Below are 18,339 nucleotides of genomic sequence, written 5' to 3'. Positions count from 1 at the left end.
CGAGACCGTGGTGAGAAACAGGCGATGCCGAGAAACAGGCGAGCCGCCACGCCGGGCTGACCGCCCCGAAGGGCACCGGGCACGGCGGGAACCGTGCCGCCCTGCCCGTGCCCTTCCTTCCCGCCATCTCCTCCTCCTCCGGCGGCGTGGGCAAGTGCCGTGCCCTGCCCGCCGCCGCGGCCCCCTCCTGCCCTCACTGCTACCGCTGTAATGCCCGCGGTGACGTACGGGGCTGCTCGAAAATGAAGTGGGGGACCAGAAGTCCTCTCTGGGGACCACATGTTCAACCCTCTCCTGCTCCCCCCCCTTTCCTTTCTTCATCCCTCAGCATCTGTAAATCCTCAACGAAGCGACGAAGAGCAAGACCCGCTTGCTGCGGCGCTGAGGGAACCAGCCCCCTCCAGCCCCCGGCCCGTGCAGCAGCCCCCGCGCCATTGTCTGCTTGCGGGGCGCTGCTGGCTGCGGCCGGCCGGGGGGCAGCGGGGAGCGGGGCGCTGGGCTGGAGAGCGGCTCCTGCCTCAGCCTCGGGGACCAAATCCGACCTCTTTAGGCATAGAAAGAGAAGCTGAGCTCGGCACCGAGGAGAGGCAGGCGGGGACCGCTCGAGAGCAGGGCTGGTTGACAGTATGACCGCACAGCCCGTGCTGGAGGGAAGCCCACCCGCGTCGTGCCGTGGGTGGATGAACCGGGTCAGGGCGCGGGGCTCCCGCCGGTGCGGCGCGGGTGTGTGCGGGCAGACGGGCGGCAACCACGGGCGCCTGGTGATGCCGGCGGGTGCGCGGTGCCCCCACAGGGGCGGGAGTCTTCCGCCGGCACCGTGTGAACGGAGACACCGGCGGGGGGCGGGGGTAGCCGCGGGGTTCCCCCTCCCATCCCCCCGACGGCAACGCCCGCTGCTGCGGCAGGGAAGGCTGCGCTTCACGAGGAACAAAAGGCTGCGGCGGCGGTGGTCGCGGGAGGGCGAAGGGTGGGACGGCGGCCGCAGGGAGGTTCTGCGGTTCACACGTGGGCGGCCCGGCCCGACCCGGCTGTGCCCCCCCATCGCGGCGCTCGACGCCTTTGTCCCCGCTGTCAGCGCCGAACCGGGGCGGCGGCGGCGCGCCCCGACCGCTCCCGCCGGCCGCGCCCAGGGCCACGCCCCCCACGCCCGGCCACGCCCCCCGCGGGACACAATGCCGCGGCCCCGCCCCGCCCCCGCGCGCCCATTGGCTGCGCGCCGCTCCCGCATGACGTCACCGGCGGGGCGGGGCGCGGCGCCCTATTTAAGGGGCGGCGAGGGGCGCGGCCGCCGCAGCGGCGAGTGCGGGAGCGGGCGGAGCAGGCGGTGAAGGCGGCAGGAGCAGCGGGGCGGCACCCTCGGACACCGGCACCATGCGTGAGATCGTGCACATCCAAGCCGGGCAGTGCGGCAACCAGATCGGCGCCAAGGTACGGACCGGACACCCTCTCGTCCGCCCGGAATTCCGCGCGTGGGGCGGTGCCCGCTCAGCCCGGCTCCGCGAGTCCCGGGGAGAGCCGTGCCGGGAGGGAGAGATCTTGGCTTTCCACTACGGAGCACCATCGGGCTCGCCCGTCCCTGGGAGGGTCCGTGCGGGACGGTTCCCGGCTGTTCCATCTTATGGGGAAGCGCGGTCGGGCATCCGCGCCGAGGGTGCGGCACGCCTGGGGGAAGAAGAGTAGGGCGGGAGCATCAGCTGCTGTCCATCAGCCCCGCGGGCTGCAGGGGTCCCGGGCGGGCGGGGGAAGGGGCGCCGAGGCGGTGCCACACCCCTCCCGTCGGTGGGGGGCTGTGCAGGGCGCGGTAGCGGCTCCGTCTGGCCGGGGGGCCGCACCCACGCACCGCGAATCCCCGCTCGCCACGTGGCGGGGATTTGGCCAGGGGGCGAGAGAGGGGCGTGGCGGCACTGACCACCCTTCGGTCCCCTCAGTTCTGGGAGGTCATCAGCGATGAGCACGGCATCGACCCCACAGGCAGCTACCACGGAGACAGCGACCTGCAGCTGGAGAGGATCAACGTCTACTACAATGAAGCCACCGGTAACGCCCCTCTATAGTGAGCTTCCCCTGCGAGGGGGCATTGGGTGTGCGGGCAGAAGTCCCCCCTGCAGTGGGTGACGCCTCAGCACAGCTTAAATGGCTGCTTTGTTTTCCCATCCCTGGATCTTTCCAAATTCCCACACCCTCCCTGACCTCAGCAGCAAATTGTGGGGAAGCGGAAGGGAGCACAGCATGGCTCCTGTGACACCGGCTGCCGACTGCGGGGCTGTAACGCTGCTGTGCTTCCTCCCACAGGTAACAAGTACGTCCCCCGTGCCATCCTCGTGGACCTGGAACCTGGCACCATGGACTCCGTGCGCTCTGGCCCCTTTGGACAGATCTTCCGTCCCGACAACTTTGTCTTTGGTGAGTGATGGTGGGATGGAGGAGTTCCCAGAGTAGGAACTCCGCACACAGAAAAGACTTGGAGTGAGCATGCAAGAGAGCCTGGGGAACCCGAGTCCCCGTAGCAGAGCGGGGATGGAAGAGAGGGGAGGAGCCATAGGGAAGGGGCAGCGGCATCATCGTGTGTGTCTGTCCCTGGGGCACTAACGTGGTACGTGGCTTGTGGTGTGCCCCGTAGGTCAGAGCGGGGCCGGCAACAACTGGGCCAAGGGGCACTACACGGAAGGCGCCGAGCTGGTGGACTCCGTACTGGACGTGGTGAGGAAGGAGTCGGAGAGCTGCGACTGCCTCCAGGGCTTCCAGCTGACCCACTCGCTGGGCGGAGGCACGGGCTCTGGCATGGGCACCCTGCTGATCAGCAAGATCCGGGAGGAGTACCCCGACCGCATCATGAACACCTTCAGCGTCATGCCCTCGCCCAAGGTGTCGGACACGGTGGTAGAGCCCTACAATGCCACCCTCTCTGTGCACCAGCTGGTGGAGAACACGGACGAGACCTACTGCATCGACAACGAGGCCCTGTATGACATTTGCTTCCGCACCCTGAAGCTGACCACTCCCACCTACGGCGACCTCAACCACCTGGTGTCGGCCACCATGAGCGGCGTGACCACCTGCCTTCGCTTCCCCGGCCAGCTGAACGCCGACCTGCGCAAGCTGGCGGTCAACATGGTGCCTTTCCCGCGGCTGCACTTCTTCATGCCGGGCTTCGCCCCGCTGACCAGCCGCGGCAGCCAGCAGTACCGCGCCCTGACGGTGCCCGAGCTGACGCAGCAGATGTTCGACTCCAAGAACATGATGGCCGCCTGCGACCCCCGCCACGGCCGCTACCTGACCGTGGCCGCCATCTTCCGGGGCCGCATGTCCATGAAGGAGGTGGACGAGCAGATGCTCAACGTGCAGAACAAGAACAGCAGCTACTTTGTGGAGTGGATCCCCAACAACGTCAAGACGGCCGTCTGCGACATCCCCCCGCGCGGCCTCAAGATGTCGGCCACCTTCATCGGCAACAGCACGGCCATCCAGGAGCTCTTCAAGAGGATCTCGGAGCAGTTCACGGCCATGTTCCGCCGCAAGGCTTTCTTGCACTGGTACACCGGCGAGGGCATGGATGAAATGGAGTTCACCGAGGCCGAGAGCAACATGAACGACCTGGTCTCTGAGTACCAGCAGTACCAGGACGCCACTGCTGATGAGCAGGGCGAGTTTGAAGAGGAAGGAGAGGAGGATGAGGCATAAAGTTGAGATGGGTAGGAGTTAAGTATAGTCTGAGCAGGCAAGTATTCATTGAGAGAAGGAATCTGTGCAGTTGTGCTGAAGCATGCATTTTTTAATTTGGTGCTCTCCACTGTTGCTTCTGTCAGCAGTTTTGTATCCTTGACTGTCCAATGTAACAGTAGTTGCAAAATACTTCAGAGTCTTCTGTTGAAATGGTTAACTTCTCAAACATAAAGGCTTTTTGTGTCCTAAACTGTCTCCTCTACTTTATTTCTCTCTAGATTAAGCAAGCAATTTTTGTGTAGTTTTCTGTAGCTTCGCTTCTCAGTTTATTCCTGAACCTCAGTGTAAGGTTAAGCTCAACAAAACAAGAATTCTCAGGATGTGGATTTAGCAGCATGGGGAAACTGGAGTAGCTCAGCTAAAAATGCCAGGTAATATATAGAAACCCCTGTGTTTAACAGTTTAGCTAATTAAGGGAAAAGCTGATTTAGCTGATAAAAACTTGACATTGGACTTGAATCATGCAATTTCTCTTTATGGACATACGTGGTAGGGAGGTCAAAGAGAATGTATTGAATTCCACATTACAGGCTGTCAAAATTGATTTGACAGAATAGCTGCAGGCTTCCCTACTTTCATTCAGCAGCTTATTGTTGAACTTGTTCCAGGGACTATAGTACAGGCATATGGGTGGCTGACTGTGATTTGACTTGATGCTGAGCTCGCTTATCTCCCCCTCAACTTTCCTCTAAATGCAAAAAATTCCATGCAAAGAAGCATAAGTCTGTACTAGCAGGCAACTTGAGAGCTCAGGTAAAAACCCCAGCTTTTTCTCTTCAAGAATAAAATTTGTGTTTCCCAAAAATGGCCACTAACCTGCCTTTAACTGTAAAAGGATTGATTCTATAGGACAATCATCTCCCTTTAGGAGATACGAGGTGATGGGCAGATTTCTAGGCTCAAAAGGCTGTCCAGAGGGGAACATACAATCTTGGTCACCTGTAGATACCCTGATAATAGCTGTCTCCAAGTTACGTGTTTACAGGGCAATTGTTTGCTCCTGGTCCCTGCAACAGGAGATGAACCACTACCCAGGCAGGGGAGAGCAGTGCAGCTGCACCCTGCTGTGCGTCTTTGCAAAGGTAAGTGTGGTTTCTTTACAGTGAGAGAGGGGGAATTGATGTTTCTATGTTCTTATAGGATGCAAGAACCTTGAATGAATCTGCAATGTTGTTAACAGTAGTTAGCAAAGTTTCATAGATCCTAATCCTCCTACAAAGCAAGAGTGAAATTCCTCGTGGAGTTTAGCAGTTACCAAATAAGTAAGCTTAGTCCTTAGTTCATCCAAGCTCCACTTTAGGGGAGTGGTCCTGCAGTAAAAAAAGAGTGTTGCTAAGAGAACTGCTACCAATGCCACAATTACTGCAGTCCTTACTGCTCTGAAAGAGCTAGTATTCACATGTGTGCAGCCTCTATTGTGATCCTTTACTGAAATGCTTGCAAGGCATTACTGGAATAAAGAATTAAAAGGGAGCTGCTGTGCATAACTAATATCTTGCCTGTTTTGAGTCCTCTGCCTGTGGACACTGCTCTGAATATATGCTGTTCTTTGCTGATGGACTAGCTATGCTAGTGTGTGTGGGATAACAGGCACTTGCTCAAGCTTTTCTCTCATCTGTAAGTTTGGTTTCTGGTGTACAGTGGAGTGAGAAGCTCTTAAACTGCCTGGACTGTCAGTAAACAGATACAGCTTGTATACCCACAACAGTACTTGTATTTCTTAACACTTGAGCAGTTCTAGGATTAAACATTAGACAAATTGAAGTTGTTTTACTGAGTTAATACATGCTGCCTCAGGCCCTTTGGGGAAATAACACTGTATCTGGTTGCCAGAGTAACCTTGCCTTGAAATTATCTTGCCGGGTTGCACTTGAAACTGTTGATCATATAGCTTCGAGTCGGCAAAGGAATCTAAATAATTTCACTAACAGAGGAGATCTTGGTCTTTCATAGTAAAGATCTTTCAGCTGTGACACTGTAGCAGGTTTCACTAGTATTCAACATGTCTAGCATCTAATTCTTAGTGTAATTACACTCTGTAGCTAATCCTTAAATATAGCCACGCAAGTGACACATTTCACTACAGCTCCCTTACTAGGAAGTAGGACACCATCCTACAGATCTTGCTTATCTTGCTGTTGTTTGTAGTCTGGCTTTTTTTTTTTTTTTTTTTTTTTTTTTTTTCCCTACAGGAAGAAAACTCAGAAAAAACCCAGAAATAGAAATACTCTAGAAAGAAACATGTTTCATAAATCTTACATGTCTTATTTGCCAATCATAATCATAAAAGAAACCCCTTAAAATCCAACCATCATTTTAGTAGGAGTTAAGAAATATAGAAAAGGGGGATACTGAAAGATTTGAAGGGAAGGTTCAAAGCTTGGTAGGAACAGTAAGTCAAACATAAGGGAGATTGAGTCTCATCCTGAGCCTGGGACTGCAGTACCTATTTTTGTCCATCTTTGATCTTCAGCTGTATTTATTGCCCAGGAGACTTTCAGTATAAAAACTGGAGCTTAGTGCTATATGCCAAACAACAAAGAGATGTCTTCACAGGTCTTTGGTGGCTGCAATTTTTCTGTTTCACAAATAAAAAAGCAGAACCACTGGAAGGATTTCAGATTAAGTTATTTGACTGCCTTAACCTCTCCTAGATGTAGATTTATATTTGTCTGTGTGATGAGCAATACATTTAGGGCTAAAGATCTTGCATGAGGCAGGCTGTTTGGAAGAAATGGGGATAGATAACACAAATTTAGTGGTCTGCAGATTAAGCCACTTATAATGACTGATTTGTGTTGAGATATAAGTTCATAATATAAAGCAATCTATTTTCATTTCAATAGATCAGTTGTAGCCTGAAGGGAAGCATTGTCCTCTGTTGACAATTAGAGCTGATGGTGTTGGGGAAGGGAACAGTCTCTTTATTTTTTTTTTTTTAATTCCCTTTCTTAAATGTGTGGAATTTTAAAGCATGTTAGTAGAGTGTCTTGACCAAGGCAAACAATCAGTGCTTGACTGCTATTAAGTGCAAGAGGGTAAAGATAAATAAGGTTGTAAAAACAACAAGGCAGCATGCAGGTTTAATTTAAATAGACATGGCATGAGTCATGGGAGCACTGGGATGCCCTCTCTCCTAATTTCTCTTCCCTGTTTATTTCTTGAACCTCAGTCTAAACCATTGTAGCAACAGTGTTGTGGGAATATAAGCCAGTATGTGGTCTGATATTTCAAAACTCTTAATGGGATTGTAAGCTTACATCTGTTTTCCAACAGATGTTTTTCAGTCTTTCAAGTAGGAGCAATAATGATTCTCCTCTTCCCAAGATACATGAAGTAATAATCAGAAATATATATAATATTAAATTATATATTATTTATATTATTTTAGATATAAATATAATAATCAGAAATTGGGTTGCATTCAGCACACAATGGTCCTGGTGATGTGACAGTCTAAGAATCAAACCTGAGCTCCATCCTGTTGACAGGTGTATCCTTCCAGGAAGTCTGAGGTGAAGAACAGAGTAAACCAATAGGATTTATAACCTGAAGAAAGAAGAGAATCCAGATGTTAGGGTCTCCTGCTCAGTGAATTCCCTGAAAAAATAGGGCAAACTCCTAATCTGTGCAAGGAAATCTGCTTGTGGATGATGATATAATGTGCTACATAGCTCAAAAGTGGGTGGTGCTAGTAGGTTTTTCTGTATATGCAGGTTTTATGTGCTTAAAGAAAGTGTGATGGACTGACAGAGTCCTTATGGGATGGTGCTGCAGTCCACTACTGCAGAGCACAACTCTGGCTAAGTGGTGCAAGAGGTTTTCTTGCCTCACTTGAAAAAGCTGGGGCCTCTAACAATATTCCCTGCATTAGAAAGAGGTCTCCTCTTGTTTCTTCTGTCCTTTGCCTTCCCTGTAGTCCCCATAGCCAAGTTATGTGTAAGATCAGGATGAAACCCAGTAATGGCTTTCAGTAGGGCAAGTTTTATGGTTGTTCCACTGAAATCACTTTCCAAACACCCCCCTCTCTCCCAGCCAGAAGAACCTCAACCAAATCCCCCACATCTCATTGTTTTATTACTTTTTTTTTTTTTTTTTTTTTTTTTTTTTTTTTTTTTTTTTTTTTTTTTTTTTTTAGCTGTTAATCTATATTAGATTCTGCCTCACAGTGGGGGTGTTTTAACTACTGCTTTGTGCTCAATGAAGCCTAATATTTTTGTTTGATATAGTTATGAGGAGGTAAAATCTTCTCTGGAGAAATCATGTGACCATCCCCTATTATTAGATACACAACTTTTCTCCCAAAGGATGTTATTCTACTTTTCCTCTCCACATTAAAGGATAATGAACAAATCCTTTTAGGGACTGTTCAGAAATGGGAGCCTGCACATGAGTTATAGGTAACATTATTCCTCCAAGCTTGTTCATTGTAGGGAAGGCACTGTTTTTCATTTACAAATAATCCCCTTCTCAGTCTTCCCAGTTGTTTTTTCAGCTGCTTCCACATTTCCACAGAACAAAGCTTGTGACATTTTTGATGCTTTATATGTGCCTGGGGTAATCTGAGTAAGGTTATTTCCCCCCCGTTCCCTTTCTTCAGCTAAAAATAAACCTCTACAGAGAAGGAGCTGATTTTGTATGTGGCTTTATATATATATATATGTATTTGAGATTTTTTTGCCTTCCAGTCTAAAATCTATTCATACTAAGCACCTGCCTCATGACACTTCAGCAATCACCATCCTGGTCTGTTATTTATTAAAATGGGAAAGAGCAGACTATTTGTTCTCAGATACTCGAATTTAAGCAGGTCTTATAGCTTTCCTACAAGAAAATTCAAAATGGAACCATTTGGTCACAGGAAAGTGCCTGAGGACATGATGCATTTTGGAAAAAGACATTTCTTGGCCCTGAGTCTTCTGGACGCTTGTCCAGATGGAGCCCTCTGAGCACTGGAAACAGAGGCAGAGGGAGGAGGGTGTGGGGGATGCTGTGAAAGCCTGCCCATCTCCAGACATTCTGCCAGCAAAGGACACAGTGCAGGATAACTCCTCTCCCTGGGAAGTTTAACAAGCAGTGAACTGTTTCTCTGCTCCCAGCTTCACTCCTATTTTAAGTATTTTATTTGTGAATCTACCAGAAAGAAAAATTATGTCTCTTTGAAATGTGTGTATAAAAAGTCTATCTATTTACAGTATCTAGGTAAAAAAGAAATAATTTAAGAGTAGGTCATTCCCTCCTCCCCACTCAAAGTAATTTTTCCCTTACGGGCAGAATTCCACTTGTAAGGGAAGAAAAGAAGTTAGCTCTGTTAAATTCTTGTTTATTAACATTTGGTTCTTGTAGTGTAGAGATTTTCCAACTGGTCTCAATTTATCCATATGTCATACTTTATAATCAGGTTACTTTTCTCACTTAGCTGCCTTAGAAAGCTTAAGGCATAGGTTTTTTGGGTTGGGTTTGGTTTTTTATTTTTCCTTTCTGGCAAGAATGCCTCTATCATTGGAAAAAAATTTAAAAAAAAAAAGTCAATAATACTTCAGTTTAAGCAGAACGCGAAAAAACAACTCTTGGTGCAGAGGATGAAGTGGCTACCCTGGCAGAGGCTGTGTAGCTTATTCAGTAAAAGGTTCTGTGTTGTTTTACCGTGAAAAATGTTTCCACATTTTCCATGAATGTCATAGAAAGATACTGCCTGGCCCCATAGTAAATAATTAAACAGAGGTTTCAAGCAGAATTCAAATGGTCTCACAGCAGCCTTTACAAACACTTAATGAAATTCAAGCACTGACTTCTTACAGTTTGCTTCTCTGCATCCAGCACAAGGCTGGTCTCATAATTAATAAATTATTTGTGTGGCTGTTTTCTTTTTAAATTTCAGCTAAGAAATTTCCAATTCCACCCTAGCAGGCAGGGATTAGATATTTTTATTGGCATTGAGAAAGCTGCCACTTCCAGAGGCAGGGCTGATTCAGTATCCTCCAGCTGCTAGAAAGGAGGGTCCTATTCCCCTTGCCCCACCTCAGGTGTTACCTCTGTGTCATTCCCTCTACCAGCTCCAGAGCATGTCTGACCCTTTCACCAGTCCTTTCCCCTTCCTTAACTCCACAGTTCAGGACAGAAAATTAAGAGGCTGGAAGAAGATTTTTCTTCAATTACTTGGTGTGCCAGAAGGAGAACTTGTGCAAAGACGGAGGGAAACGTGGGCAGCTGGAAGCAGGAGAGAGCAAAACAAAGTATTTGGCTGTTTGAGCCACCTAGTGCAAGATCACCGTGAACTCTCCTGCAGAGAACCCATCAATTTGAAACAATGTACACTGAATCCCATTCCAACTACTGCATCTCTTAGCAGACCTCACAAGATGTAGTTCAGTTTGCCCAGTGTCAGTTTGAGTTACAAGTAACTATCGGATTGCAAGAAGGCTAAGGAACAAAAGAAACAGTAACTAGCAGATCAAAGTCTGTAGCTGTACCTTGCTCTCGATGACGAGCAGGAAATTAACTGCCCTGGAAAACATGATATCAGCATTTCATTTATATTGATGCTGGAATCTTAGTCATCTTTTGACTGGAGGACCCAGTTGGTAGGGATATCAGGCGTGTTTCATCTACTGAGCAATCTAAAAAGGTAGATACAGCCTGGATGGGGGCAGGAGCCATCTGGCTGCTACCCCATCACATCTGGTGTGCCAAGAGGAAATAATGAGAGGCTGCATTGTTTTGCTTTTCTTCTCAGTAAATTGCTGCCTGATGATGATGACCACATTTTCCCCTTTTTGGAATCATTTTGTGACATGTGATCGTGTTTATTATGATAACTTTGAAAGCCAGAGAAGCAGGGTTCTGTTCGCTGTGTCCTGTACAAGCACATTCACAGAAATGCCTGACTCTCAGAGGTTCTAATCTAAATTCACAAAAGGAACCATATGGTGGGGAAGAAATATTAGATTCATTGAGAAACAGTTCTCTCCTTTAAAGGTGCAGGGGTTATTTTAGAATTGACAGTGTCCCAAATTGCTCACATTGTAATGTGATTTTCTCTCACACACTTATCCTCTCTCCTCTTTTGTCCTTGGCCAAACACACAGACCCTCAGGTACAATAAACACAAGTAGAGAGGGCTCTACAATGAAACTGCTTCTACTGATTCATAAAAACATACTCAGCATTGTATTTAACAGATTTCAAAGCCTGCAGTGAGTTGTAATATTGAAATAAAAATAGATTTCCTTTTTAGGTATATTCTACTACTAGCATTAAAATCACTTTCAGAATTATTCCATCCTCTTGCTGGCAGAATATTCTTCTAGCTTAATGCATATTGCAAATGATTAAGCATCATGTTCCAAAGGTGACTTCATACAGTCCTCATCAGGTGGGAATGTCATAGTTACCAGGTAGAAGGAAAACAATAAAGCAATGAACAGAGCCTGCTCATTTGAGTACCAACAGAAAGGCTCAAAAAGCCATGGAGTCTCTGATACACATGCCTGAGCAACACACGATATCACCCATCACAAATGTCTGAGAATGAAGCCGTGGGCAGACATTTTTTGTGCTTGAGAAGATTTCCTATTTGTACACTTGTGATTCTTTCTCAAACAATGGGAATCACAGACATGAAAATGTTGTGGGATCCCTGTTGCCTCCCTTGTGCATCCATCGCCAGGCTCCACTGTTGCCTTGGAAACTGGGCAGGCAGGGCTTGATGCAGGCAGGGAGGAGGCTATGGCAGAGTTTTGACTGCTGAGGTGCCCATGGGTGTTCCTGGGCACATGCCCTGCCTTTGTACCAACGGGAGGATTTTGGCTTTCATTTGCAATTCTGACAATTTAGAATTTATAGAGCTATATTTAAAAAACACAAAACAATAGGGAACTCCCATATCTATTTAAGTATCCTTGATGGCTAAGATTTGTTGAGGTGTTAACCATAATGAAAGGTTCTGAATTGACATTCAAGTAGTTGACATTTAATTTGGTTCACTGTGTGTTCATGGATGTTCACCATTGCTGAAGATGAAGGAACTTGTACACATAAACATGTCCTTCCCTTTAAGCACTCAGAATAAAACCTGGAGCTACACCCCCACCCTGAAAAAAACAGTGGGAATCTACAAAGAGACCAGTACTACAGTACCTAAGAACTAGTTTCCTAATAAAAGCTCAGAATTCTTAGTGGGATAACTCTAAAGGAGGTCACTGTGTGCATGTGGGAAGACATCTCAGGTGTGCCCAGGGGTCCTCAAGAGAAGAACCATGATGCTTCAAGCCGAGGCTTTGTGGATTTCCAGGAATATTCTGGCACCCAAAAACTCCTCAGTGTCTGTGTGGATCCCTCAGAGATGCCAGACATGCAGTTGTGTTGCAGTTCCACCAGTAGTTAGAAGATGTGACTGCCTGTTGCTGCCCAGAAAGGTGGGTAATGCCTAGAGCAAGTACAAATGTATATGTATGAATGGTGTGAACAATAACAAAGGCTGCCTGTGATTAAGTGTTGCTGAAATACATCAAAGGAAAATACTGACAACAGCTGGGATATAAAGAACACAAACTCCTAAAGAATTTGGTGAAAAGACCTCAGTGCCAGCACAGTCCTGGATATTTTGTGATTGCAAAAGCCACGTGGAATAACACCACACTTAATTCCCTGTGTTGCAAAGCTTAAGCCAATCTGTGCTCATGACATTTCACAGCAGCTGAGGTTTCTGCACTAGGGAAGAAAACGAGTTGAAAAGAAAGTCAATTCACTGGAGCAAACTGAGAGCCACTTCTGAAAATACAGCCAAAGCACTTTTTCAAGGTCACAGCAGCCAGATTCCAGGCAAAGATATGGTACTTCTTTAGCCACCAGCATTTTCTGCCATTGATGAAACAAACAAACAAACAAAAACAACAACAAAAACCACAACAAACAAACAAACAAACCTGGTGACATTATGCATTTATATTACAATAATATAATATAATATAATATAATATAATATAATATAATATAATATAATATAATATAATATAATATAATATAATATAATATAATATAATATAATATAATATAATATAATATAATATAATATAATATAATATAATATAATATAATATAATATAATATAATATAATATAATATAATATAATATAATATAATATAATATAATATAATATAATATAATATAATATAATATACATTTATATTACATTAATCATAACTAACCTGAGTAGTATGTAAACAATTCTGATCATTTTGAGTTTATTCTTGACAGTGGTAATAATTCCCCACATTAATTATTACCCCACCTTTGCAAAAAACTTCTTGTTTTGAAGGTGTGATAATTGCAATATAATGTTATAGTGTAATGTGAAACTGAGATGCATAAACTGTCAGTCTGGTGTTGCTGATCAGACACAGCCTCCCACTCCTTTCTTTCCCTTTTATACAACCACAAAATTATGCAGGTTGGACAGAACCTCTGGGATCATCTAGTCTAGTCCTTTACTTTGCCTGACAAAGCCAGCTAGAACAGGTTAATCAGGATTGTCCCCTCTAGGGTTTTGACTGTCTCTGACACTGGACACACCACAGTCTCTCTGGGTAACCTGTACCAGAGCAAAGCATTTTCATTTGTTTTTTTATTATGTTCAGATTTCTGTATTTCAGTCTGTGTCCATTGCCTCTCCTCCTGTCACTGCACACCTCTGACAGGAGCCTGGCTCCACCTTTTTTACTGCTTCCTATCAAGTATTTATACACACTGATAAGAATCTCCTGAGCCTTCTCCAGAAAAATTGGTCCTAGCTCTCAGTCTCCTTGTATGACAGATGCTCCACGTCCTTCATTGGACTCACTCCAAAATGCCCATCGTTCTCTCATACTGGGGAGCCCAGAATTGGATGTAAAACTCCAGATGCACCTCCCCACATCTTATCCCTTTCCTTGATCTGCTGGTAACAACCTTCCTTAAACAAGGATGTTGCTGGACAACCCTTGCTGTTAGGACACACTGCTCGCTCATGTTCAACTTGGTGTCCACCAGGATCTCCAGGTTGTTTTTGGCCATGCTCCTTTCCATCTGGGTGGTCTCCAGCATGTACTGGTTCAGTGGGTTGCTCCTTTCCAGGTAAAGGACTTTGCACTTCTTTTTTTTAAACTGCATGAGGTTCCTGCCAGCCCCTATCTCCAGCCTACTGAGGCCATTCTGGATTGGCAGCACAACCTCTGGTGTATCAGTCCCTTCCCCAGTGTTATGCCATCAGCAGACTCGCTGAGGGTGCACTCTCCCGCCGTTTAGCTCACCAACGGAGCAGTTAAACGGTGTTGGCCAAGGATCAGTCACTGGAGTACAGCACCAGTGGCTGCCTTCTGAATTTCATGTTGCTGATGTCAAGCCCTTCAGCTTGGCAGTTCAGCCAGTTTCCACTCCATCTCACTTGTCCATTTATCTAGACCATACCTTATCAATTGGCCTACAGGGATGTTACAGGAGACAGTTCAAAAGCCTTCACAAAACAAACCATGTTAACTATCTGAGTCTGTTGATACTTGGCAACATTTTAGCACTTGCATTACCATGCTGTCCCCTTGGTGCTTTAATGTGCCTAAGGTGAACTCTCTACAGTTCCATTATGCTGAACACAAGGGACGCTGTGTTGCATCCTCTCTTCCAACCTATTCCTTGCTTCACTGTGGGCTGTCACCTCCCTTCCCTGGTGCTAGTGTACAGCTGTCCTCAACAGGGTGGTCAGATGACAGGCAAAGCTACTTTCACTTCTGAAAAAAAATTAGAGCTGTAAATCAAGTACTATTTTACAATCAAGTTCAATAATTTCTGCACAGTCCATTATAGACCCTGCTGAAATTTGTTTGAGATGTTCTCCTTGGCAGCAGTGCAGATACAGGTGTGGATCGTAGTTGGATCACTTATATTCTCCTTGTTGTCCTTGAACTGTCCCTCCTCCCTTGGTCATCTCAGGTTTTTTTCTATGAGAGATCAAGCAGAGATGCTACTGGCAGGATTCAAAGTTTTCCAAAAGGAAGTGCGTGGCAGGTGTCTGGTAACATAGACCATAACTTCACTTGTAGAAAAGAAACATATCCCATTCCCGTGTATGTTAAATTGCTATCACTGCTGGATAACTCCCAGAAAAAGCCATTCTTTAGCAGCACCATAAAATTTCATGCCAGCCCTCTGTGTTCCTGCAATTAGAGCCTCATGTATACACGTTTAGCAGCACTATCTAAAACAGAGTTTCGTGCTTGAAAATGGCTGTGGGCTTCAACATTGCCACCCAATCTCTGCTTGTTTCAGGTGCCCAGCTATGGAAAAATTATGCTTGTGCTTCAAACATACTGAAACTTGATTAAGCAGGCCTGAGCTAGAAACACGGGCTTGAAGGTGCTAATAAAACATAGCAGCATATGCTTTGCTGCTGTGGCGTCGTTCAGGCGAAGGAGGCAAAGGGACGAATTCCAACAGGTGTGCAAAGACGAATTAGGTGGTTTTGCTTTCTTTTTCACCCCAAGATAAGCCATGGCGTATCCGATTCCGGCCTTTTCCCCGACGGCTGAAGGCGAAGCTCCCCCGGCGCCCCAAGCCAGCGGTGTTCAGCATGCAGAGGAGCCCGCAGCCTGCCTGTCTCGGACCGGACCCGGACGCGGAGCCCGATCGGGGCGCGGAGACAATGCCCGGCCCGGCCCGCCCCGCGCCGTTCCCGCCGCACGTCACCGGCGGGGCGGGGCGCGGCGCCCGATTTAAGGGGCAGCGAGGGGCGCGGCCGCCGCAGCTGCGAGTGCGGGAGGCGAAGGAGGCGGCCACAGCAGCAGGGACAGCTTCGGGGACCGGCGCCATGCGTGAGATCGTGCACATCCAGGCCGGGCAGTGCGGCAACCAGATCGGCGCCAAGGTACGGACGGGCGCGGAAGCGAGGCGCTCCCGCGGGTGGCGCGCAGCCCGTCCCGAAATGAAAAGAGACCCGGGGTTGGCTGAGGCGTGTGCGCGCTGTGCCCCCGTCCGTGCCGCGGGGCTGGGCGGGGCAGCCGCGGGGCTGGGCGGGGCAGCGACATGCCCGCGCTCCCGTCCGGCGTGCCCGGCCTTCCGCAGGCAGCGGCGGCCATCCCGCGCTGCTCCCGAGGGAGGGGACGGGAGGTGTTTCGGTGCCACACTCCGTCACCACTGAACGTGTGCAGGTGTTGCCATCTTGAAGAGGCTACGGGGTCTTAAGCTAATGCTAGACAATGGGAGGACACCAAATTGATACAGCCAGAGACGGTCACCCTTCGGATACAAGCTACAAAGGAATTAACTTGCACTTCAATGCTCTAGCTGCTCGTCAGCCTCCTGCTAGTTCAGCTGCTGCGGCCAGCGAAGCCCTTGTGCACTGACTCACCTTCCCACCCGGCAGCTGCTCTGCCATGCGAGGGAGTGGTCAGGGCCGGGAATGCGCGGGCTGCACTGGGGGTGCGTGATTGGCACTGGCCAGCTGTTTCCACTGGCACTGCAAACGGCTAATTGCCATTTTTCAAAAATTTCCTCTAGTTCTGGGAGGTCATCAGCGATGAGCATGGCATCGATCCCACGGGCAGCTACCACGGGGACAGTGAGCTGCAGTTGGAGAGGATCAACGTCTACTACAATGAAGCCGCTGGTAAGTGCCTGCTTCCTTAGATGTCCTCAAATAAATAGGGCAGGCATGACAGGTCACTGAGGCTGGAAAAATCCCCGAACAAGAGCTGTCATCTGCCAGTGACTCCTCTAAGAGACCTTTGTTCCCAGAAAGGCTCTGATAACACCGCAGTCTACATTGTGACAGTGCCTCTCCAGAGAAATGCAGAGAGGTGGAAGGGAGCACAGCATGGCTCCTGTGACACCGGCTGGCAACTGTGGGGCTGTAACGCTGCTGTGCTTCATCCCACAGGTAACAAGTACGTCCCTCGTGCCATCCTCGTGGACCTGGAACCCGGCACCATGGACTCCGTGCGCTCCGGCCCCTTTGGACAGATCTTCCGTCCCGACAACTTTGTCTTTGGTGAGTGATGGCGGGATGGAGGAGTTCCCAGAGTAGGAACTCCGCACACAGAAAAGACTTGGAGTGAGCATGCAAGAGAGCCTGGGGAACCCGAGTCCCCGTAGCAGAGCGGGGATGGAAGAGAGGGGAGGAGCCATAGGGAAGGGGCAGCGGCATCATCGTGTGTGTCTGTCCCTGGGGCACTAACGTGGTACGTGGCTTGTGGTGTGCCCCGTAGGTCAGAGCGGGGCCGGCAACAACTGGGCCAAGGGGCACTACACGGAAGGCGCCGAGCTGGTGGACTCCGTGCTGGACGTGGTGAGGAAGGAGTCGGAGAGCTGTGACTGCCTCCAGGGCTTCCAGCTGACCCACTCGCTGGGCGGAGGCACGGGCTCTGGCATGGGCACCCTGCTGATCAGCAAGATCCGGGAGGAGTACCCCGACCGCATCATGAACACCTTCAGCGTCATGCCCTCGCCCAAGGTGTCGGACACGGTGGTAGAGCCCTACAATGCCACCCTCTCTGTGCACCAGCTGGTGGAGAACACGGACGAGACCTACTGCATCGACAACGAGGCCCTGTATGACATTTGCTTCCGCACCCTGAAGCTGACCACTCCCACCTACGGCGACCTCAACCACCTGGTGTCGGCCACCATGAGCGGCGTGACCACCTGCCTTCGCTTCCCCGGCCAGCTGAACGCCGACCTGCGCAAGCTGGCGGTCAACATGGTGCCTTTCCCGCGGCTGCACTTCTTCATGCCGGGCTTCGCCCCGCTGACCAGCCGCGGCAGCCAGCAGTACCGTGCCCTGACGGTGCCCGAGCTGACGCAGCAGATGTTCGACTCCAAGAACATGATGGCCGCCTGCGACCCCCGCCACGGCCGCTACCTGACCGTGGCCGCCATCTTCCGGGGCCGCATGTCCATGAAGGAGGTGGACGAGCAGATGCTCAACGTGCAGAACAAGAACAGCAGCTACTTTGTGGAGTGGATCCCCAACAACGTCAAGACGGCCGTCTGCGACATCCCCCCGCGCGGCCTCAAGATGTCGGCCACCTTCATCGGCAACAGCACGGCCATCCAGGAGCTCTTCAAGAGGATCTCGGAGCAGTTCACGGCCATGTTCCGCCGCAAGGCTTTCTTGCACTGGTACACCGGCGAGGGCATGGATGAAATGGAGTTCACCGAGGCCGAGAGCAACATGAACGACCTGGTCTCTGAGTACCAGCAGTACCAGGACGCCACTGCTGATGAGCAGGGCGAGTTTGAAGAGGAAGGAGAGGAGGATGAGGCTTAAGCCACCTGGTAACTAAGGAACTTCTGTAAAGCAGGCATGCATCTGGATGACTTTTGATAGTGGTGGTGAAGCATGTTTTCTAGAAACCATGTACCCAATTATCCTCTCAGCATTTGTGACTTTGCCAGATTTCTCAGTGTAACAGTTCCGAATCCTAATTCTTACGATGTTTTTTGTCTTTTAATATTAAGAGCACATAAAGGCATGTATTCGAGATCATGGTTTCTGTCTTTCTTAATACCTCTGCTGGACAAAGAACAGCTGTTCAGCCTGGGTGACAACAAGTAAGTTTAAAGGCACGTCAGAAATCTTGCACTAC

At 49.0% G+C, this 18,339-nt stretch overlaps 2 protein-coding genes across 2 annotated transcripts; both read left to right on the top strand.

Moving 5' to 3' along the window:
- Positions 1-1,275: 1,275 nt before the first annotated feature.
- LOC134552678 (tubulin beta-2 chain) lies at positions 1,276-3,913 on the top strand. Its single transcript, XM_063401482.1, has 4 exons — positions 1,276-1,428; positions 1,929-2,037; positions 2,293-2,403; positions 2,621-3,913. The coding sequence occupies exons 1-4, from the start codon at positions 1,372-1,374 to the stop codon at positions 3,679-3,681; spliced, it is 1,338 nt and encodes a 445-aa protein (XP_063257552.1). The 5' UTR covers positions 1,276-1,371; the 3' UTR covers positions 3,682-3,913.
- Positions 3,914-15,462: 11,549 nt separating this feature from the next.
- On the top strand, positions 15,463-18,234 carry LOC134552663 (tubulin beta-1 chain). Its single transcript, XM_063401462.1, has 4 exons — positions 15,463-15,620; positions 16,253-16,361; positions 16,632-16,742; positions 16,960-18,234. Exons 1-4 carry the CDS (start codon positions 15,564-15,566, stop codon positions 18,018-18,020), a joined length of 1,338 nt encoding a protein of 445 aa, XP_063257532.1. The 5' UTR covers positions 15,463-15,563; the 3' UTR covers positions 18,021-18,234.
- The last annotated feature ends 105 nt before the right edge of the window (positions 18,235-18,339 follow it).

The sequence above is a fragment of the Prinia subflava genome, chromosome 1 (assembly GCF_021018805.1).
Source record: "Prinia subflava isolate CZ2003 ecotype Zambia chromosome 1, Cam_Psub_1.2, whole genome shotgun sequence".
NCBI classification, from domain to species: Eukaryota; Metazoa; Chordata; class Aves; order Passeriformes; family Cisticolidae; genus Prinia; species Prinia subflava.
The sequence above is the reverse complement of the archived record's forward strand: the minus strand, read 5'-3'. Positions and strand labels throughout refer to the sequence as shown.